General features: G+C 49.3%; 1 protein-coding gene across 1 annotated transcript in view; it reads right to left on the minus strand.

The window, feature by feature from the left end:
* Positions 1-23,250, minus strand: part of PEX14 (peroxisomal biogenesis factor 14) — a 131,139-nt gene that overhangs the window by 12,604 nt on the left and 95,285 nt on the right. The window contains exon 4 of the mRNA XM_079777453.1: positions 12,548-12,676. Coding sequence (XP_079633579.1) covers positions 12,548-12,676 — 129 coding nt within the window. The remainder of the gene's footprint in view (positions 1-12,547; positions 12,677-23,250) is intronic.

Raw genomic sequence — 23,250 nt, forward strand, 5'->3', positions numbered from 1 at the left:
ACTTCCCACTCCCTTCCAGGTTGTGCGGCGGCACTCGGCGCTCACCTATAGTGACATCCCATCCAACAAGAAGCTACGGAGAGAAGTAATACCCGCTGGTGAAACTGAGCCCGGAGGCGTTTTGCCCCAGGCCTGCTGCCCTTTGGTCTCATTCCTGACCTCCTCTGCTCGGACTGCCTCGTTGCAAAATCCCACATCTAGGGCAAGTCCATTTTTAGAAGGAAAAAGTGAAGACACTGAGCAACCTTTCCACTCTTCAGGAGAGTTCCAGACATCTGTCTGCAGCCCAAGTCCCCCGAGGAAGCATCTTCAAAACGGCCCCTGGCCCTGGCCAGTGCGCCTCGTGGGATGGAGCGTGGTTCCGTGCACCAAAAGGTGGCAGGGTCAACTCCAGGTCAGGCACACACCCACATTATGAGTTTGATCCATCCTCAGGGCACCTGTGGGAGACAACCGATTGATCTCTCTCTCTCTCTCTCTCTCTCTCTCTCTCTCTCTCTCTCTCTCTCTCTCTCCCCCTTCCTCTCGGAGGTAACGAGGTGGAAAAGAGGCCGCAGCTCAGGGTCCAAGAACCGGGACCTCTCCTTCCTACAGCTGCTCCCACCCTTCCAGAGCCCTGACCTCCTGGCGCACCAAGCACACCTGTGGCTCCCCGCCGCCGCACCCGTCACCCCCGCACGGCGCCTCGTTCCTGCCATGCTCACGTTAAGAACATTTTATTGCCCCCTGGTTTTCATTATTAATGAAAAGGGACCAGAATGATCTTTCCTAAAGTTCAGAGAGTCTATAAAGACAAGAAGCTGAAATGCCATTTTACTCGTTCTGGAGATGGGTGGTACAATTCTGTCTTGTGGCAAAATGAAAGCAGAGGAAAGCTAAGTCGGAGATCACCCTCACCCCCTGCGTGCCTTTCCAAAGGGCTGCCGAGAAGGCAGCGGTGTGACCCGCCCGGCCCAACCCCCTCACGCCCACCTCGAGTCCTCCCCACGCCCACGGCCAGCGCTGTCCGGCCCAGCGCAGGTTCCATGAAGGAGTGAGAGCAGGGCGCCTGGGAGCGTTTGGGGGCTACAAGAGCCTTTCTGTCACCACGCTCCCCGAATGTAGAGGAAACACCTACCGATGATGGAACGAGCTCACTCCAGAGATGCAGAGGCCAGACAGGGAGATGGGAGAGTGGGGATGGCAGGGAGGGGGCGGGGTCCTCGCAGGTTCTGGAGGAGGCCTATGCTGAGACCTCAGTGAACATGAGGGACATGAACTAGCTGTGTGCAAGCTCTGAGCCCCCAGTCTGGGAGCAGATGCCCCCAACGGGGCAAGGAGCGGAAGGTCGGGCCCTGGCTCCACCACCAACCAGGTGACTCCAAAGACACGCTTCTCCTCCCATGAGCACAGACAGCTGACGGTGACAGGGCTCAGCTGGATTTAAAGAACCCGGAGCAATGCCGCTTTCGCTGTCCCCACATTCAAACTCTGCAGGGCACTTCCCCACAAGCAGGACCGCCGACCAGCTGAGTGGCACGGCGCTTCGCCAGCACACCACATCACCGGTGTCCCGGGAAGGACGGTCAGACAGGCACGGCGGCAGCAACCTCATCCCGCACAACTGGCATTTTGGGGGCTGCCCTGTGCCTTAGGCTGCCACGAGGTCGGGGGACAAGCTGTTGCAGGGAGAGGGGTATGGGGCTCTCCGAAACTCAACACCTTCCCTAGCATTCCACGGATTCCGCCCATTAGCGTGAGACCGCAGTCTCGGAGGTTTCGGGTGAGTCCACGGTGTACGCAGCCGTCAGGGGAACGAAGCTGCCCGTGGCTCTAACCTCACTGACACCCACAAGACCAGCACGACCCATTCCTCCAGCTCCGCCCCAGGAAACGCTCGCCTGGCGGTGACAACAAGCACCACCGCGTACCAGTAAGAACACTGCGTGGGGCTGAGAAGCTTGAAACCACCGTCAGGGACTCACTGGCACGGCAAAGCCACGACTCCTGGCGGCGGTGCAGCCAGCCTCTCAGATCCCCCTCAGCTCCGCTCGCAGGCCGCCCTGCACATTCACTGGTGAAGCCGCTCGTCCACAGGGAGGCCCCAGCCTAAGGCCCGTCCGCCAGGCCAGCGCTCCTCCAGCTGCTGCCGGGCTGAGTGCACGGAGCGATGGGGACCAGCTGCACGGTCCTGCGGGCTGAGCTGGGGACGCTGGCAGCGGTCAGAGACACGCCGACCCAGCGCAGCGACTAGCAACGACAGCTCTGCCCTGAGCTGAAGCACCTGGGCGGCTGGCGGGGCAGAGGCACGCATCGGCCCACGGCAGTCACGTCTGAACACCCAAGGCCTCTGCACACGAACATCCTGTGAAAGGCAATCTCCCAATTCCCAGGCGCTGCCGTGCTATCAGCAGAGTCATCTGCAGGCAGGAAGGACACCGAGGCATATCTATGTCCTCACTCAGAGATTAAAAATATGAACGCTAATTAAACTGTATGAACTCAGAAGAGTCCAGAAATAGACCCGTGCTTACATGGTCAACTGGTTTTTTACAAAGAGATCAAGGTTTGTGCTGAGACATTTGGAAACCAACAGAGGGAAAAAGGACCTCAACCCTCACCTTACACCATTCACAAATATTACTCCACATGGATCACACACCTCGACAAAAAAGCAAGAACTACAAAGCTTCTGTAAGGAAACAGAAAAAGATCTTTGCAACCTCGGGGCAGGCAAAGAATCTTAAGATACAAAAAGCATAAACCATAAAAGGGAAAAATTGGTATATTGAACTTAATCAAAATTTTAAACTTTGCTTTTCAAAAGGAACTATCCAGAAAATGAAAAGACAAGATATAGACTGGGAGAAAATATCTGCAAAATATGTCTATAATAATAAAAGCGTAATAGGCTAGTTAGACTGGACAGCCGAACAACCTTCCAGACGAAGCCGGGGCTGTGAGGGCTGAGCCCCTTGCACTAATTTTGTGCATCGGGCCTCTAGTCCTATATAATAAAAGGCTAATATGCAAATGGTTGTCACGCCCTCACGCGTAATGACCCATCAGCAGGAGGTTGCATGCGCAGCAGGCGCGCCGGTGGGCAGGGCTGTGTACGCAACCAGTCACCAGAAGATGCATGGAGCACCTCTCGGTCCCTCCCCACAACCCGCCCCCCGGCTCCCGCGGGCACACTGCAGCTCCCGCCGGCTCCCACGGGCACACTGCAGCTCCCACCGGCTCCCGCTGAAGCAGCGGGCATCCTACTGGGTGCAATTTCGTGCGCTGGGCCACTAGTATTTGATAAAAGACTTATAACCATCTATCTATATATATAAAAGTCAAGTGACCCGAATGACCAAAAGAACTGGTCACTATGACTCGATGGGGGCGGGGATGGCCAGCCAATCTCCTGTGGCCCTTCCTCCCCACTGGCCCAGCCCCTGATCAGTCTCCCCCACCCCCAATCAGGGGCAGGACTGGCCAGCCCACCTCCCACGGCCCCTCCCCCAGGCCGGACCCCACCTGTGCATGAATTCGTGCACTAGGTCTCTAGCAATATATAAAGAATTGTTACAATTCATTAATTAAACACAAACACACACACACACACACACACACACACACACACGCCCTGGCCAGTTTTGGAATATTGGACCTCTGACTGAAGGGTTACGGGTTTGATTCCAGTTAAGGGTGCATACCTCGGTTGCAGGGAAATCCCTAGCCCCAGTATGGGTGCATGCAGGAGGTAACCAATCTATGTGTCTCTCTCACATCGATGTTTCTCTCTCTGTCTCCCCCCTCCTGCCATTCTCTCTAAAAATCAATGGGAAAAATCATCAAGTGAGGATTAACCAAAAATAAAATTAATATTAAAAAAAAACAAGGTGATTTTAAAAATAGGCAAAAGATTGGAAGAGACACTTTACAAAAGTTATATGAATGGCCAACAAGCACATGAAAATATGCTTGACACCATCAGTCATTAGAGAAATACAAATTAAAAGCATAATGAGATTCTATAACATACACATTAGAATGGCTAAACTAAAAACTGAGAATACCAAGTGTTGTCAAGGATGTGGAGCAACAGAAACTCTCATACATTGCTGCTGAAAAGGTTAAATGGTGCAACCATTTTGGAAAATAGTTTGACAATTTTTTATACAGTTAAACATTCAGCTAAGGTATGATCAAAGCATTCCACTCCTAGGTATTTATCTAAGAGAAAGAAAAGCATATCTGCACACAAAGACTTGTATGTTCATGGCAGCATGACTCATAAACACCCCAAAATGGAACCTGGTCACTGGATAAATAAATTGTGGTATCCAGACAAGAGACTGTGGGCAGGGGAGACGGAGGTTGTGATAGAAGTATGTGTAGCTCACAAAGCCTAAAATATTTACTACCTGGGCCTGTATGTATATATGTATGTATGATGATAAAGAAACCAGACACAAAAGACTGCATAGTATATAATCCTATTTACATGCAATTGTCTAAAAGCCAGGACTTTAGTGATAGGGAGAAGATTGCTGGTTGATAAGAACTAGGAGGTGGGGAGAGGACTGATGTAGCGGGCACAGAGAAAGTGTTTGGGGTGATGGAAATTTTCTGTATTATAATTGTAGTGTTGGTTACATAAGCTATAACTCACCTGTACAATTCATCAAATTGTACACTTAAAAATAATTGCTCTTACTGTGTGTAAATTCTACTTCAAAAAAGCTGATTAGACCGAAAAAAATTCAGAGGAACCCAGAAATATAAAACTGCCACATGACCCAGCAACTCAAGAGAAATGAAAACTTACACCCAACAAGACCGGCACACAAACGTCCTCAGCAGCAGTTGGCCAAACTGGAGACAACCCAACAGTACATGTCCATCGACTGGTGAACTGAGAACGGGATGCGGTGCATCCACACAGTGGGATTCTAATCAGCAATAAAAAGGAATGAAGCACTGCTACATGCCACAACATGGATGAAACTCAAAAATATTATGCTTTGAAAAGCAGCGGGCCTCAAGGAATTGCATAGTGTACGATTCCACTTAGTTGAAATGTCCAGAAAAGGTAATGTCATAGCGACAGACAGATTAGTGGTTGCCTAGGGCTGGAGGTGAGGTTAACAATAAGAGGGCACAATGGATCCCATTTGGGGGATAAAAGTGCTCTAAACCGATTTATGGTTGTGCCACTTAGTAAAGTTACTAAAAATCGTTGAATTGTACACTCGAAATGGGTGAGTTTTAGGATATGTAAAATATACTTCAAAAGCTTTGTTTAAAAAATATCCAACCCAGACCCATGTATATACAAACAACTAATTTTTACTCAAGTGACAAGTAATTCAATGCTGGCACAACTGGATATCCATAAAGGGAAAAACAAACCTTAAGCCCTAACCAGTTTGGCTCAGTGGATAGAGCGTCGGCCTGCGGACTGAAGGGTCCCAGGTTCGATTCAGGTCAAGGGCATGTACCTTGGTTGCGGGCACATCCCCAGTAGGAGGTGTGCAGGAGGCAGCTGATCGATGTTTCTCTCTCATCGATGTTTCTGGCTCTCTATCCCTCTCCCTGTAAAAAATCAATAAAATATATATATTTTTAAAAAACAAACCTTAAGTTTCACCTTACACCACACACAAAAATAACAGAAAGAAACAGATCTCAACATAAAAGTGAACACTATAAAACGTCTATGAGAAAATCTTTCCAACCTTGGGTAAGCAAAGGCTTCTTAGGACACAAAAACCCATACATTGCAAAAGAAAAAGAAAAGATCAATGGATGTCATGACATTTAAAATCTTTTGCTTTTCAAAAAGCACTGTTAAGGGGGTTGGGGGGGAAGCAGGCCACAGACTGAGAGGAAATACTAACAATACACATGTTTGACAAAAACCTGAATCCAGAAAACTTAAAGAACTCTTCCAGCTCAATAATTAGAAGAAAATTAAAAATGGGCAAAAGACTGAAACTGACACATCACAAAAGAAGACATGCCCATGACAATAAGCACAAAAGATGCTCACGTGATCAGTCATCACAGAGACGTAAGCTCAGGCCACTATGAGACACCACGACACGTTCAACTGCTCAAATGAAAAAGCCGGACACCACCAGCTGCTGTGAGGCTATGAAACAAACGAGACCTCTCACACACGCTGCAGGGAGTGCAATATGGTACGTACGACCACTTTAGAACACAGTTTAGCCGTTTCTTACAAAGTTAAACTTACACTTAACATATGACCCTGCAATTCCACGCCTAGGCATTTACTGAGGAGGGGGAAACACATACAAAGAATTGTACACGAAGATTCACAAGAGCTTTATTCGTCATAGTGTGAAGCTGGGAACAGTCCAAAGCCCATCGACTGGTGAAGGGATTAACACACTGTGGTGCGTCCACACCATGCAATACCACGTGTAATAAAAAGGAACTTCTGATCCGCACAACTTGGATGACTCTCAAAAACATCACGCTGAGCGACAGAAACCAGACACGAACGAGTACATACTGTATGATTCCATTTATATCAAATTCTAGGAAAGAGAAGTCTAATCAGAAGCAACAGAAAGCAGACCAGTGGCTGCCCGAGTCCGGGTGGGCTGAAATGGGCTGGGAGCGGGCACAGGGGAACCTTTCAGGGCATTGGAAATGTTTTACAACGTGGTGATGGCTCCACGGGAGTCCACGCTTGTCAAAACTCAAATCGTAGAATTGAAATCGGTGCATTTTCTTTTCTGCACATTATACCTCAATAAAGCTGATTTTTTAAAAAGTGTGTCCAGAATTTTTTTTAAAAGGGAGCTACAGGAAGTCAGCAGTGACTGAGAACAATCCCAGCAGAGTAGATTCTAAGTTCTCTCTCTGCTCAGGCAGCAGCTGAGACCAAGGAAAAAAGCAAGAGCTATGAATTCCAATTCAAATTTCAAAAATGCATCCTGTAATATTTGATACATACAAAAGAAGATAACATTTACATACGTGATGAAGCATGATAATAAAATTAGCAATCCTAGACCCGCCTATTTTACCAGGTAGAACTTTCCAAAACCACCGAAGCTCCAGGTGTTCCTCTCCACCCAGAGGCAGCTTTTATGCTAAATTTAGTGTTTATTCTAACTCCAACTCTCCGTGAGCTAGGAAAGCTGGGAACAAGCCCACCGGCCAAGGACTGGATTTCTCCGCCTCCCTTTCAGACAGGTGCGACCACGTGACTGAGTTCCAGCCAATGGAGAGCAAGTGGCAGTGCTGTGGGCCGTTTCCAGGAAGTGTCCTCAGAAGGGGCCTGCCCTTTCTCCGCCCCCCTTCCCCTAGTTGGCTGGACAGCAGAGGGGACAGGGGGGCTGAGCGGTCACCCACAGCACAAGCTGGATGCCGCCAGCCAGGTGTCAGGGAGCAGAGCCTGGGAGCAGCTGGGCCTGACATCAGAGCCTGCACTGCCGAGGTTTACATAACAGAGAGATACCTTCTATTTTGTTTAAGCCACTTTTATTTTGGGTTTTCTGTTATTTGCAGAAGAACCTGATAAAACGAACACAGGCTGCACTGTCAGCACAGCCATAATCCTGGCTGCCACCCACCAAAGACTCTCCCGGCCTAAGAAACCCAGGGAACGGCTCTGCCACGCCGCTCTTTCCCGTAACACCCGCCCGTGTCACTGTCCACACACGGCGCCTCCCTGGGTGAAACACACGGCCAACACAGCGGACAGGGTGGTGGCCCCTGAAAAGCTGTGTTTTAGCTATTTCCTTAAAAATCAGAGAAGTTTTTTTTCATATACAAATCGGTAGCTTTTATGTAGCAAAAAGTGAGATTTGTGTGCTAAAGGGGCAGAGGGAAATGGGAGAGAAGATGGGAGGCTCCCCACTTCATTTCCTGGCGGGAATGTCACTTGCAGAGTGGCTCGCACACACCACCCCTGCCCCGGCCCTCACTGCACCCCCAGGGATGCTCTCCTTCCAGCCCCGGCTGACGGGCCTTCAGAGCCCAGCTCCAGTCCTGCTTCCCCCAGACGGCCTCACCTAGCTGGCACTCGAGGGCTCCACTGCTGGTCACCACTCACACCACACAACATGGCATGGACTGGTCCGCGTGTGTCTCCCCAAACACTGCGCTTCCCTCACGGCCTGTCCCCTCCTTCCACAGCCTGCATGACCAAGCACACAGGAGGCCTCGCTGGCTCCCGGGGCTGCCCCGAGCTGCTGGTTTGACAGGACAGCCTTTCAATTCTGAAGAGCATTTCCATCACCATTTATCCATTCAACAAGTATTTCTGGAACACCTGCTGAGACAGAGCCTCGGGTCATAGATTAAAAATATAAAAAGCCCCTGAGCTCCAGGAGCTCAGAGTGAATAAACATTTCAGAGCATCGCGGTGGGAGCAGGGGCTGGCCAAGCCGAGGGGGACGGCCACCCTAGTGCACCCTAGCCGGAGTGGAGGCATCTGAGACACGATCGGAGCTGCCCCGCCCTGAGGAACAGTAATGGGCTGGCCCTGGCGGGGGGGGGGGGGGGAAGCATCTGACTGCCTTGTCTATACACTCCCAGGGGCCTTCCCTAGCCCCCTGCAGCATCTGCCCAGGTGACACAATAATTTTAACACTGGCCTAAGAATAATATGGTCACATAGGTAATACTGCCTCCAAAATAATTAATGATGCGTTTCAAAGTAAAAAACCCATGTGCTTTGACTGTCTCCCAGCAGCGGGGCGGCTGGCTGCTGCCTCCCTCTCGGGGCCTCTCATCTGACACTCCCATCCCAGGCTCGAGCTGCTCTCAGCAGCACCTGGTTTGCCTGGAGCTCTTGTCCATCCTGTCTGCTCACTGAACCAGTCGTCCCCCAGGTCCTGCTGTCCCCTCACCTCATCTGTGCCACTGGCCTCCCCTGGGCCGAGCTCAGGCGCTGCTGCATTCCCTCACCTGCCTTTCCTATCAGACAGGAGCGGCTAGCGAGGCCTTATTAGCCCTCCCACCCCGGGGCCTACCACAGTGCGGGGCACACAGCAGCCGACCGTAATGCGTGCCCGCTCAGTGAATTAAGAGGGAAAGTGTATAAGGCTAGATGGGCTATAAGAGAAACAACACACTTTCTCTCTCACGATTTCTAATGAAATGTCAAAACCTTTCCCAACCCCACTTACATCCTATTTTAAGAGGCAACTGAAGCTGTAGGTCTGTCTTTGAAAGGCCTAAGGAAAAAAATTATTATTCCACAAAATTCACACTGGCCCTGCCTCTATCTCAAAGCTACCTGCTTCTTGTCTCTCTGGAGGAAAGAAGAGAAATCAGCTTGGAACGAATCAATCAAGCAAACATTTATCAGGACTTTCCGTTCAGGGCCGTGCTAGGCACCGCATACACACACACTGATTCCTGCTTCCAAACCGAGAGGAAGAAACCAGACCGAGGAATACAGAACGTCACGTTTCCTCTGGATTCGGCCTGGCTTTTCCTGAGCTCTCCCCGACTTCCTTCTGAGCCCCGACACAGTGGTTTATTCTCACACCACGTGACACCAAGCTTCCCCGTGGTGCTACCTCCTCCCACTTTCACAAAGCCTTCTGACTTCTTCATTCTTCTCTTTTCTGTATTCTTATGGAATTTTCTTGTCTGAATAATTAATTTGGCATTAAATCATGACTTATATTATTATCCTTTTCTTACGCGTTTATCCTCTCTCTCCCAGAGAGCCTGTAAGATCCTTAAAGATCATGTTTCAAATCCCACCATACTGTCCTGAGCACACAGTAGGTGCTTCACAAACACTGAGAGGGACTGACCATTCTGGTAGGTCTCCATGTTCTCTTTGCTGACACTGGCATTTACTAACACCTCAAGTTCAACCACAATCACCAAAGAGCAGAGATACCAAAAGAAGCACCGAGTAGGACATCTGTCACCAAGCAGGAGGATGGGCTAGCCCAGAGGTGACAATCCGGGGCACTAGGCTCCTTGCAGCGATCTCAGAAAAGCTACCCTTGCCCACGACGTGAGCATTTGGGGCTGAGCCCAGAGAATCCCATTTTCTAGACTTGGGCTCAGGGAGAGAATGTCCTTAAAAAGTCAAGAAACATGAAGGGAAGGGCTGCCTGAGCTCCAGATGTAAACCGGCAGGAACACACATGAATGGAGGCCATAAATCCCTCCCAGGACGCAGACAATGCCTCAGCGATAAGCATGCAGATTGCTCACCTAGTTCAGAAACTCCCCTGAGTTTGCTTGTAATTAAGGGGGTTAGAAAGGTAAAAAAAATATATAAACCCAATTAATCATTTAAATATTTAAAGTCAGATTTCCCCTCACTCCAGGATTAGTGTATTTCATAACGCCGGCGCAGACAGCCCTGGTTTTTACTGGGGTTCATTTTAGAGCGTGTTTAAACTCGTCAGGTTGAGTGATGCTTCCAGCAACTAATCGCATGTCAAATAAAAGATATTTTATGTAATAAATTACTGCTACAAGTAATTCAAATGTCATTTATCAGTTTTATTATCAGTCAGGCAAAGTCTTCTTTCTCTATATTAATCAAAATCAAGCTTTTTTTTTTTTGGAGCAGTTTTGACACCTCTTGGCAAAAGCACAGAAGTGAAGAGGCAGCGCCAGCCCGGAGCGGAGGGAGCGGGCGGGCACGAGAAGAATGACCCTCGCGGTGACACTGAGGCTGCAGGTGTTTGGAATTGCCATTCCCATTGTTTTTACACCAGCGTCAGCGCAGGAAGGAGTCTGTCTCTAAGAAGATGTATTTTGTTTTTAGGGCTGGGAGACTCTTAAAAATACTCCTACCTAAATACCTAACCGGGTAATGCTTTTTCTCAGAGCGATCCGGACAGAGGATGATTTAAACGACCGAACTGCCCCTCCCCATCCCAGGCTTTGCCTCTTTCAGAAAGACGAACAGTTTAACCCTTGGTGTCTACTCACAGGAGGCAAACGCTGGATGTTTTAGGCCAACTCTGTGAGCAGCCAGAACACTCCATTCTGAGCAAGAAGTTTTCAAGTAGCCGAGAGACCTGTTTGGTATTAAGCCCTAGAGGAAACAGCTGGAATAGAACAGATGTGCATCTTAGGAACTTCTGCACCCCAGCTGCCACTGCCCGTCCTCAGCAAATCCCACTCAACGGCTGGGCCAGGGACACAGTGAAGGAAAGTGTGGAGACGTGGTCTTTGGTGAAGAGGAAACACAGAGGAGGGTTAGTGACCCAAAGCGAACACCACGGGTGGGGAAGAATGCTGGCTGGGAAGGAGGAGAGTCCCAGGCCGACGGGCAGCTGCTACCGACTCCAGAGCCGCAGGACAGGCTCACCACGAGGCATGTTCCTCTCGTCTCAGCCACATGGCACCAGTGGTTTGTCAGACAAGGCGACCACGGATGACAGCGTGTGAGTGTGCGCTACCTGGCCTCACCCCTTCAGCCTCATCCACAGAGAAAAGCAAGCAGCAGTCTAAATGAGAGCTGGGCACACACAGCGAGCGGCTCTAACCACTGCCCGGCCCTGCTCTGCACAGTGATCTTGCCCCCGCGGGGGCTGAGCCAGGGAGGATGGCAGAGGGAGCCAGAGGGAGCTCCAGACCACGCGGCAGGGGTTGAAATCACGCCTTTTAAAATCCGATCGCTAACACCGTTTTAAATCATGTTTTGAAAAAATAAAACTGCCGAGACAGACAATTATACAGAAGGCATTTTGAAAGACGACAAATCCAAGGCTGAGTTACATTAAAGACACAAAACTGAGCTATTTTTCATCACTTTGGAGTCAAGTTTAACCTTTTTAGACTTTGTACAGGTGACTTAAACAAGGGTTCTGGCTGTATTTGAGGTGTGCATTTATTACTAGTTTAAAGAACCTCAATTCCTAAAACAGCTTTTATTTAAAAACAACAAAACCTCCTGTGGGCCACGGTCTCATGTTATAATTAAACACTACATACAAAAAGGACATTTACATCTAATCTGAAATTTTCTAACGGACTGCCACTGCATAAATATACATGGGATAGCCAGGATAAGGGAGGGAGGGAGGGAGGGAGGGAGGGAGGGGGGGAGGGAGGGAGGGAGGGAGAGAGGGAAGGAGGGAGGGAGAGAGGGAGGGGGGGAGAAGGGCAGTCTAAATCTACTAATATGAACTTTAAAAAATAAAACTGGGAGGCAAGTTATTTTAGCGAGCAAACGAGAATGCACTCATGAATCCAAACTTCATGTGCGTCCCTCTTAGAGTAACAATAACATGCAAAAGCACTGCTCTAAGAAAATGGAAACTGAGCCAATGCGTACTTTGATAGATTCTTACTTATAACCATAATACTTGACACAACACATTAATAAAATCATTTATTCTGGCCCCTCGTCTCTTCTTCTTAAACCTTTGTCACAGACTTCGAAGTTTGTCTAGAAGGTTTGGGTGTGTCACATTCTTCTGGGAAGAAACAAGAGCCGCCTGCTAGGCCTCCCAGTCCCCCGGCTTGCTGAGCCTGGGAGAGGGGAGCGCTGCTCTGGGCCACAGCCCTGAACCCCATCGAGGTGGGAGCAGGAGCTGAGCGGGTGACTTACTGTACGGCTGAGGCACGAGGTGAGGGGGCTGGACAGGAACCACCTGTGCGGCTGAGCCCAAGGCCGCAGGCTCGTCGGCCGCCGTGCCCGACTGCTGGAAGGCCACATCGATCTCCTCGTCGGTCAGGCCTGGGGGAGAAGAGCACAGGATTGCCGGTGAGTGAGTGCCTTGTCCACGGCCCATGGCTGCTACGAAACCTTCATTGAGAAAAGACCCCGAGAGCCACGGAACGCCTAGCATCCTGGGAAGCTGCCTCTCCGATTTCGGATTCTCTGGAACCTCTCTCAGTTGCAATTTAACCTTAAGCGACAGAATATTAGCCTCAACACTGCTTCCAAATGTGGCTCATTCAATTTCCTTAATTTATCCTTGAGTTTATTGCTGCTTTTGAAGTCGCTCTGTACTGCAATTCTCCATTCTTCCCCTGAAAACAGATACCATCAACTGCAAATGTGGCTCATTTTAATCTGTAATGGTGTTAAAAAAAAGAGGGGAAAAAACTAACAATAATGCATGAAAACAGACAGGGAAACAAAAAACTAATTATTGGGTGAGACGACTAATTAGTCTAGATCGTTTCCGAAGACGGGAATAATTTGCTTTATTTTATGACAAATGCAGAAATAAAAAGAAAAATCAGGACTGACTGTGATTAGTATGAATGGGATATAGAATGTAAAGAAGAAAATAAAACAAGAAAACAGATCAAAACAAGGCCAGGCCCAAACTTTGAGATGATTATTACTCTAGCCTATCACAGGCTGCCTATATCGCCTTTGGCTAGTTTTTCATTGCCCCCCCCCCCCTTTTTTTCAGTCTTCCTGACGCTCTCCACCACGCTGCACACGGGACCTGAGGAAATGGCAGGGCGCCATCTGCAGTGGCTACACCACGTGGAGAGGATCTGCCCATGGAGGAACCCAGGGAGGAATAAAAGGCAGGGGAAGACCCAGGGGGGCCCCATTCCAGGGGCACATGGCCGGAAGCTTTCCGAGGCAGCCGGGGGCGCTGGCTCTGTGGGAGGAGAGAGGGCACCAACCAGCCCAAAGCGTGGAACGAAGCGCGGCACCCGGAGTGAGAACAACTCCCCCGCGGGGCCGCTCGGGAGTAACGGAAGTAACATGCGTGTGCAATGGCGCTCTGGCCACTGGGGAGGGAAAGGCAGGTGGAGGTCGCTGCTGGTCCACGACAGAGCGCCCCGGCCGGCCGCGCCGTTCCGGGAACCCCAATCTCCAGTCCGGCCGCAGCACGGAGCTTTTAAACTAGAGCCTGGAGCTTTCCCACATCTGGTCCGCAGCCCTCCATTAGAGGCCCACAGCGTGGTCTACCTGCCCCTGGGGGGGATGACGTAAGTAAGGAGGTTCTGAGGATCAGCATCTTCCGAAGCTGGTGCCGCTCGCTCTGTGCCAAGGGGCTACTAGATGGAGCACGTTAACACTCCGCAGCACGGCGCTGCCCGGCCCCGCACCCGGCTCCGCACCGGCGTGAGTGGGCTGCAGCCGCCCCAGACTTTTCTGGGGAGAATGCCTGAACTGTTCCAACCAGCCCCGGACCCTTCTCCCTGTGCTGGGCGGCTGAGACGTGGCCCCATTTAACACTGCGGCTCTCCCTTCTCCGCACACACAGTTGAGCGGCTGGCAGGCCGGGCCACAGCTCTGTGAAGTCTCTCGGCAGATTGATGGGCAGAGGGAAAGGCTGCCAGGGGGCAAGGAGGGTCATTTACTGGCACTGAGCTCCTTCAAAACGCAAAGGCAGATCTGAGTATATGGGGCGACATGGGGCTCGTCCCTCCTCCCCAACCCCCAGCTCACTGCACAGGGGCGGGAGAGACAGACAAGCCGAGGAAAAACTGAGAGCACGTCTCCTCCTGGACAGGAAGGGAAGCCCTGTCAGGGTTCCAGCAGAAAAGGTGCGGCTTTAACCAGTCCGCAATCAGCCGCCGGGGAAGCAGGCGGCCCGTGCGCCGTCAGCACAGGCTGCCGGTCACTGGTGCGCCACGCAACTCCACAGACCTGGGGGTGCGTGTGCCTTGTCAGCCGCTGGCTGCAAATAAGGATAATTTTCCCAAAAGGAGCATTCAGTTGCATTCTCATTTTCCCTTTTGGCTCTTTCAAATATAAACAAGTACGATAATGTTTAACGCTGGGGAAATATACAGTAAGTTGCAGGCTGGGCTGAGGCCCTGAGAGCCGGAGCTGGTTAAAGGGACAGGACTCGCTGCCCGTTGTTCTGCCCTCTGGCTCTGAGCTTTGCCGAAGCCTATTTTCCTAATAAAACATGTTCCTTGCATTATTGCAGCCGAGCCCAGGAGTGAGGCCGCGGTTTAAAGGGCATCAGCACATCCTCCCAAGCTCTTGTTTTTCAGAGACCTTATCATTTGATGCCTTAAATTTACACTGGCTGGAAGTCTGATATCCCTAGTCCTCCGAGAGTCAGGATTTTGATTTAGTTACATAAAGTGAATCATTTTTCTTCTTTTTTTTTTAAAAAAAATAAGCATTTTAATGATCTCACTGAACAATGTAATTTCAGAGCTGAACCATTATCCCAGTCATTGCCTTCATTTAACAGATTAAAAAAACGGAGGCCCAAGGAGGGTGAAAAATATGCCTCAAAGCATGCGAGTTGAGGGCCTAGAACTGCTGGGTGACAAGTGGGCTTCCCACCTCAGCCTCGTGGCTCCCCACTACAGCGCAGTCACACCGCAACTGCACACTTAAGTCTTAAGTCTTCAGTCTCAGGGAGGGGGTTTACACAAGGACCAAACCTCTTTGCTCCCTTCCCCACGTGACACCCTGCACAGGGAGGAGCCCCGGGTGCTGTTTCCGGGCTGACCCAACATCACAGGAGCCAACACCTGGGTCCTCTCGGCAATGACACCTGGGCAACTTTTTGAACAGCCCCGAGTGACAAGGGCGGAGTGACCTGATCTCAGCCTAGAATTCTAACCCCAAATAAGCCCGAAGCCCCCCACAGGCTGCTGCCCGCCCTTCCCAGTGCCTCTTCCTCTGGCGTGTCCCAGCTCAGGGAGGGTGGCCAGGGTCAGGACTCGACAGGTGGACCTCTCAGGTCAATCAGCTGGGACTGTGGAGCCTGAGCGGAGGGGCGGAGGGGACATCTCTCGGAACACACCGTTCTCTCCCCACTTCTGGGCTCCTGGTGCTGAGTGGCCCTGCCCTTAGGGATGAGGTGCTGCCACAGAACCCACACGACACATCCAGGTGCCACCCACTCCCGCTGAGAAACACCGGAGCTCGGAGAGAGACCTTGCAGAATCCAAAAGGTTAAAAGGAATAATAAAGGAAACTGCCAATTGTAAGTGAATTATATTTGGCTCTGAAAGCTGAGGCACAGGCTACATTATAAAAGGCATCTCTTTGCGTTGTTTACCATCACCCTGACTAATGCAGACCTTTTTTTTTTTTGTTTTAAATAATCTCATGCAAATTAGACACACACACTTCCTTCCAGTTGATTGCTATCTGCAAGAAATAATCTAACAACCCAGGGACCGCGCAGGGGCTGAGCTGAGCAGAGATGGAGCTAAGGGTGTCAGTCTGTGGCAGGCAAACCTCTTCCCCTCCCGTCTGCCCCAAGTCTTCCTTTAGCTGCTACCTTTGGGAGAAGTAGCCAATTTTATTAAAACCTGAAAATTTTTCAGTTGGGGTGTCAACTGCGTTACCGGATATCACTAGCCCTGTGCATGCAGGGGCTCCTTCAGTGACCTCAGCTCCGCCGCCTGCCGACTCCAAGAGCCAGCACCCCCCCACCCCGCCCCGATCTGTGACCCTGACAATTAAAAACTATCTGACAGGGAGCCCCTCCACTCACTAGCTTCAGGCAGAGGAGGAGGGAGGGCCGAGGGGACTGGTCCCAGGTGGGCAGGAGGAGCAGGGCGTCTGGCTCGGAGGCTGTAAGGACCCCACTGCGCACGTGAAGTCCCAGCCCTGACCCCCCGGCTCTCTGGGAGTTACTCCCAGAAACAGCTCCCTTTATGGGGAGCCTCCCTTTATGCAGAAGCCGGCCAAGGACTTCTTTTCCAGCACTTTCTTCAGGGTGAGATCCCTTTAAAAGCACAGGCAAGTGAGCTCCACTGGAGTGAGTGCTCGGGGCTGCCACACCTGCTTGTTTTTCTTAGAAGATAAACAAACGTGCTTTCTTTTTCCAAACGTTTTGTTAAAATGCAAACAAACCCAAACCAACCGGTAGACGGTGGACGCTGTGAGCTGCAGAGGCGGGGTCCTTTCCCAGGACTCAGACAGGGCATGGAGGAGGGCTGGCTGTTTCCTGCGGGACTGGCTGTGGGGACCGCACGGCACTGCCACGGGGCCTGGCCCTGAGCAGGTGAAGCGGAAAGACAGATGGCCGCGGACAGCAGTGTTCTCTGCATCTCAGGTCAGGAAACAAGCAGGACAGCGGGGTCAGGGAGAGCTGGGACATAAGCAAGATAATGAACGCCTGACAGCCCCTCCCGGCCCAGCCCCAGGTTTATTAGGGAACGGGGCCAGAGGGCCAGCGGCAAAGGACGGCGGTTCCGGGCTGGCCACTCTGGCCAGCGTCCTCCCCATCACAGTCCCTCTGCCCACGGGACTCAGGTGATTCACGGAGACCGAGCAGGGGTGACCTCTCTCAGAACAACTAGTTATCTGCCCGTGCACACTCTGGACGGAGATGAGGCAGAGAAGACAGCTGGCTAAAAAGACTCCCCAAATTAAAAGAAAAATCAACTCTCTGAGAAAAGGTTAGGGGAGGGGAAAGGGAAAAAGTATTTTTATTTTATTTTATTAACATTTTGTTGGAACAGAGGAGTACAATAAGGACTCTCAGAGCCTCTAAAAGTCGTTGGATGACCTGTAGACCCCTATTTCCCAGTGCCTTGTATAAAATTGAATTTTTTAAACATAAATTACACGTAATGACGACACTGTAAAAACTAACAGTAATGGAAAGCTGTGCTGTATTTCATTAGCCTGTATTATTCCGTGCCACCTGATCCAGCCGGGCCTTGTTTATGAGTTAGTGTGTTAGCAGATGCCGATGGAAGCATTTGCTTCGACCTTGCTCTTCTCATTGGGGCATGAAATTACGACGGCAGCACCTTGATATTACAGCCATAAATACAGTAAACTGCAAATTTAAGCCAACGGCTCCTATTGTCTCTGAACATAAAGCTGATCGGTATTTATTTAAAAGGAGAACAAAAAAAATATTATATATCACCTTGTTTATGGGGCCTCCTCCACCCACTTCCTAATCCCCTCCCCCAGCCCCCCAACCTGTCTAATTCACTTGGTTAAAATATTAAGCAGATGAGCCAAATGCTCTTTCTGCTGATTAACTATCCCCAAGTAGCAAAACAGTTTTTGAGAAAACTAGTTCCAAACGTCAGTAGCCTGAATGAGAGAGTTTTCATAAAAACCGCTCTGAGGAGGAGGCCGGGTCCAGCACCCTGACGCTGGTACGTACATTCACGAGCGAGAGGTGAGCTGTCCCCTCTCCCCAGCGAGGGAAGTTCCAACAGCAGGAAAAGTTGCCGAGGACGCCGAAAGCGGGTGTCCTCTCAGTACCCTTCTAAAGACCGTTCGGTAAAAATGCTATTTCAAAAAGAAGCAAAACACTGCCTCCTGCCACCTAAGGGAAGAAAGAAAAATACCTAACCCAGGATATAATTCTCACCGCCACGCAGGGAGCGGGGCCTCTCATTAAAACTTGCGCCAATCCCCTCCTTATCCCAGTGAACCATAAAGACAATATATCCTTTAAATGCATTAAACGTGCAAGAAAAATAAACACAAAGACAAAAGGACACCGGCTATCACCCAGCCACGTCTCCGAGTATAAATCACGGAGTAAAAAGCCGGTGCAAACGCACCGCACGCCGGCCTGAGGGCTGGGAGCCTGCTCCGCTCTGAGTCTAAGGGAAGGCGGTCTGCTCTCCGGACTCAGTGGGATGAGCTCTGACTCAGAGAGGCACGTCCAAGCTAGGAGGTTTCGTGGAGTTAGTGGTGCAGACAGCAGACACAGCAGGCAGCTCCTCAGCGACGGCCAGTGCAGCAGAGGGACCGGGTTAGCAGGGAACTAAATGCAAGTTTGGGGGAGCCGTTTAATTCCAAACCCGACAGGCTGGGGTCAGAGGATCCAGGGCCCAGTGGTATCAATGAGGTGGCCAACTCAACCAAGATCAAAACTTTTTGGACTTTTACTTCTGATGTGTTATTCCACACGGCGGACGTACTCCCTTGGAGCCCTAAATTATTTCAGCCACACCAGTCACTGCGCTGAGCTCCTTCCGCATAAGGAGGAAATTTCCCTATGAAATTTATTGAGCTCCCCTGGGGAGTAGTATAACTGGTGAACAAGACAGAAGTGAGCTGCCCTCTGTGTAGCACAAATTGAGATCTCTCCCAGGAAAGACTGGGAGGGCTTCCAATCAGCATCGTGATGTCTATTTTTAGGTCTATAGTCTAGGGTGTTTTTTTCTTTTAATCCCGCTCTGCTAAATTCAAGACAAAAATAAAGAGGAGTGACTTTGGTATTTGATCATCAATTCCCAAGGATTAACAGCATGACAAATATTGCTGCCACTGTCAGACGGCAGTGTGGGGTCCTGCAGGTCCTTGGCAACAGGCTGCGACGTCGCCTGCCCACAGTGCACGGACCAGGCCCCGGGGAAGGCACCCTCTTTAAAGACCAAGGGGTACGATAACCAGGGCTCACTGCGACCTGAAGGCTGAAGGCCAAGGCCAGGTGAGCCAAAGGTGTGCTGTGCATACGCAGAAAGCCAAATGAACAAACACCGTTCACTATACTTGAATCTTCCTCCCATTTTCGAAGAGGCAGTGAAGTTTTTTTTAAATCACCTTTGACAACCAAAGAAATTCAGACCTGGAAGAAATGTGGGAGCTCATCTGATCTATCTCCTGTTCCCTTTCTTTTCTTTTCCTTCCGTTTTACAGATCAAAGAGCCGGGCAGCAACTTACCCACAGCCCACGGGGGCCCCAGAGGCAGGACCCGATTCCAGCACAGTGCTCTGTTCACTGTGTGTGTGTGTGTGTGTGTGTGTGTGTGTGTGTGTGTGTGTGTGTGTGTGTGGTGGTGGTGGTGGGGGGTGCCTGCTCCCCTTTGCTCTCTGACAGCCAACACATGTTAAATAAGCAAAGTCTTTGAATCAACCACTTCCAAAAACAGAAAAACAAAAAGAATATACAGAGCATGGGGAAACCAGGTGATGGGTACATGGGACCGCTATGATAAAAAAGAATATAAGCATACACACATACAAACACATCTATTTCCGTTGTGTGTTTTACGCATAAAATATAGATAAGAAACGGGTAACACGGGTCTGGGTGAAGAGGGGACTGTAGCTGGGGGCAGAGACTGAAGGCAGACTTTTCCTGCATATTCTTATGCACTGCGCTCCGTGGGAATATACTTCTCATGCAAAAGGATACATTACATTTATTTTTAAGAACAAAAACATATTTGGAGGGGGGGCGAATCCTTAATCCTAAACAAAATCACTTGGAATGGTTATCCCTTTTCTGGAAGAGAAAAAACCAAGACAGAAGAGGAGGAGGTGTGCCCAGGAGTGGGATTGGAAGGGCATGCACAGTTTCTAATCTCTCTTAACCCATTGTGGCGGTAACCACAGCAGCCAAGTACAAGGTGGCTTTTAAAAATGTGTTTGGAAAGGCAGGCATCTGCTCTATTGTGACACATCCTGGAAGAAGTGTTTCTTGCAGCTCTAAATATTTGCTTCACCAATGGCAATGTTTCCATCACGGCAACAAAACAAACATTTGCTTTGGGACGGGAGGGACAGCCGTCCGCTGTTTCATATGTCACTCCAAACAGCCTGATTCAGGAAACAATCTACTGCGGGACACAAATCGAGGGGGAGAGTTGTGCTCCCTGAGGAAAACCCTGTCATTAGAGTCCAGGGCACCGGGACACGGTCTTTGGTCACTTAGCCGAGTGCCGTGAATGTTCCATGCTCGACTCAGGTTTTGTTTTACATCGTGAATCTTAAATATGCGATCAGAAGGGTTATTATTTGGTATTCAACTTACTCCCTAGAGTTATTCATTGCCATGTTTAAAGTCCTCATATTAATCTGATATTAACACTTGAAACATACTATGTGCTGGTAGGTCAATACCTAAATTATTTTGTCACCACCTGTTTGTGTAGCTCAAGTGAACCTGGCATTGGTTGCTACAGTCAGCCTTGTTAATGGAGAGACCCGTATTCAGCACTTAACCAAATCCGCAAATACCTGAGCGCTTATTTGCCAGCAGTGGGAGAGAGTCAAGACCCAGCCTCCCTACCTGTTAAGCAGCAGCTTTCCTAAGACCCCTTGCCCCAATTCCTTAAGCTGGGTGAGTATTTTGTCTACTTTCTACTATAATACATAGAGTCTTATGTAACATATAGATATATGACCTGTAATATAAATAGGACATTACTGATAAGATAACACATGTACAAAAACAGAGAAAATAAAGAAAAGCATAGAGAAAATAAAAAATTCATATTTTCACTCTCTACCCAGAAATAACAGCCAAAACTGATTGAATCCAGTGTCAACGAATGTTTTAGGAGCTTTTTACATTTTTAATTCTTTGACTCCCAACACTCACCCTGTACAGGCCGCTGCAGGGCACAACCCCCGGCTCTGTGCCATGGCGGCTATGGCACCTTGTGGGGCTGTGCAGTGCCTAGCCCGCGTGGCCAAAGGGGGCAGCGGCGTTCTCCCCACTTCACAGATGAGGAATCGAGGCACACGAATAGTCAGCAGCCTCTCTGAGGTCCCAGTGCCGTGGTGGAGAGCAGGGCACAGGCCCAGTCGGGTGGCCTTCCCCACCATGCCGCACAGCACGAGGGCAAGCATTCCGGACCTTTGTTCAGCTTGCAGACTCCGGCATTTAGACGTGTTGGTGAAGTTACTGAGACTGAACTTTTTCAAATTAAATATGGCATTTAAAAAAAAATCCTCACCTACGGATATGTTTCCATTGAATTTTAGAGAGAGTGGAAAGGAGGGAGGAGGGGGAGAAAGAGAGAAACATTGATATGAGACACGTGATTGGTTGCCTCCCACACGCACCCTGACCCAGCCCGGGGAACAAGCCTGCAACCAACGTACCTGCCCTTGACCAGGAATTGAACCCTCAACCCTTTGGTCTGCGGGCCAGTGCTCTAACCACTGAGCACCCGGCTAGGGCTAAAAACCACTGCATGAGAATACTCAAAGCTGGCAAGGGTGCTGTGGGAGGGCAAACTGAGCTACTTCTGGAAGACAATTCGGCACTCAATCTCAGGAGCATTTAAAAATGTTCATGTCCTTTGACTCAACAATTTTACTTCTAAGAAATAATAGTGTAGTATAACGTACAAAGATGGATCATCTCTATATTTTTAACAATAGTAAAAAATTTAAATAACGTAAATGTCTAGAGGAATGATTAGATAAGTTATCACATATTACAATAATGTAAAAATAGTCAAACGCTCACATTCATATGAACAGTTTCTGACGACATGGGAAAATGCTTTTGATACATTAAGACATAAAAAGCAGATGTTATATTCAGAGCGTGATCTCAATTACATTTTTAAAGAGAACAAAAGGAAGCAGTAGGGTTGCATCATTTTAAACTTAATCTGAATTCAACTTAGAATGTCCAGAAGGAAAGAGAAGGCAACAGTGGGGAGAGCCCACCACTTCACTCAGAGTGTGATGTCTTCGAATGAGCCACAGGGGAAGCCTGGACTTACTGCCTGCTTACCAACTCATTCATTCCCACATACTCTTGCGGTCTGAGCACCCTGTCCCAGGACATTTTCCCCATACATGTTCACACGCATACGCAAAGCCAACCATGTTAAACCAAAGATCTGTTTCAATGTGAAGAAAAATGTGGCTATACTGGACTTACTGCAAGGCAAAACACTGGCCTCCTGCATAATATCTTTCTAAGAGATATTTAAAAATCATTATTATTTTAAAAATATTTTATTGATTTTGAGAGATAGATGGGAGAGGGAGAGAAAATGAGAAACATCGATGTGAAAGCAGAACAATCGGCTGCCTCCTGCACGTCCCCTACTGGGGATCGAGCCCACAACCGGGCATGTGCTCTGACTGGGAATCCAACCAGCAACCTTTTGGTGCATGTGATGATGCCCAACCAACTGAGCCACACCAGTCAGGGCTTAGAAATTATTTTAAAACTTAGTATTTAATAGATATATTCCCATAGTACATGCTATATTGTAAAGATATAAAAGGGTCTATAGTGAAACATTCAACTCCTTCCCACTCTTGCCACCTGGCCACCAGTTATACCTTCCATAGGCAACCAAGGCCACTAGTTTCTTATATACCTTCTAGAGATTTCTGTGAATATGAAAGTGCTGTTATAGTCTCATACAATATGTATTTTCTACAATATATACATGGGTGTGTGTGTGTTTTTATACAAATCATAGCATGGTATGAACAATATTCTACACCTTGCTTTTTTTAATTAATACATATTAGCATTCCAAAATGTTAGTATCTATAGAATTCTCCCATTCTGTTTAATAGCTGGATGGGTCCCATTAAATTGGGGTACTATCACTTACTTGTCCCCCACTGAACATTTACTGCGACAAATATTCAAGTACAACTCCTGTGTGTGCACCCGTACACCT

The sequence above is a fragment of the Cnephaeus nilssonii genome, assembly GCF_951640355.1.
Source record: "Cnephaeus nilssonii genome assembly, chromosome: 7".
Taxonomy (NCBI): domain Eukaryota; kingdom Metazoa; phylum Chordata; class Mammalia; order Chiroptera; family Vespertilionidae; genus Cnephaeus; species Cnephaeus nilssonii.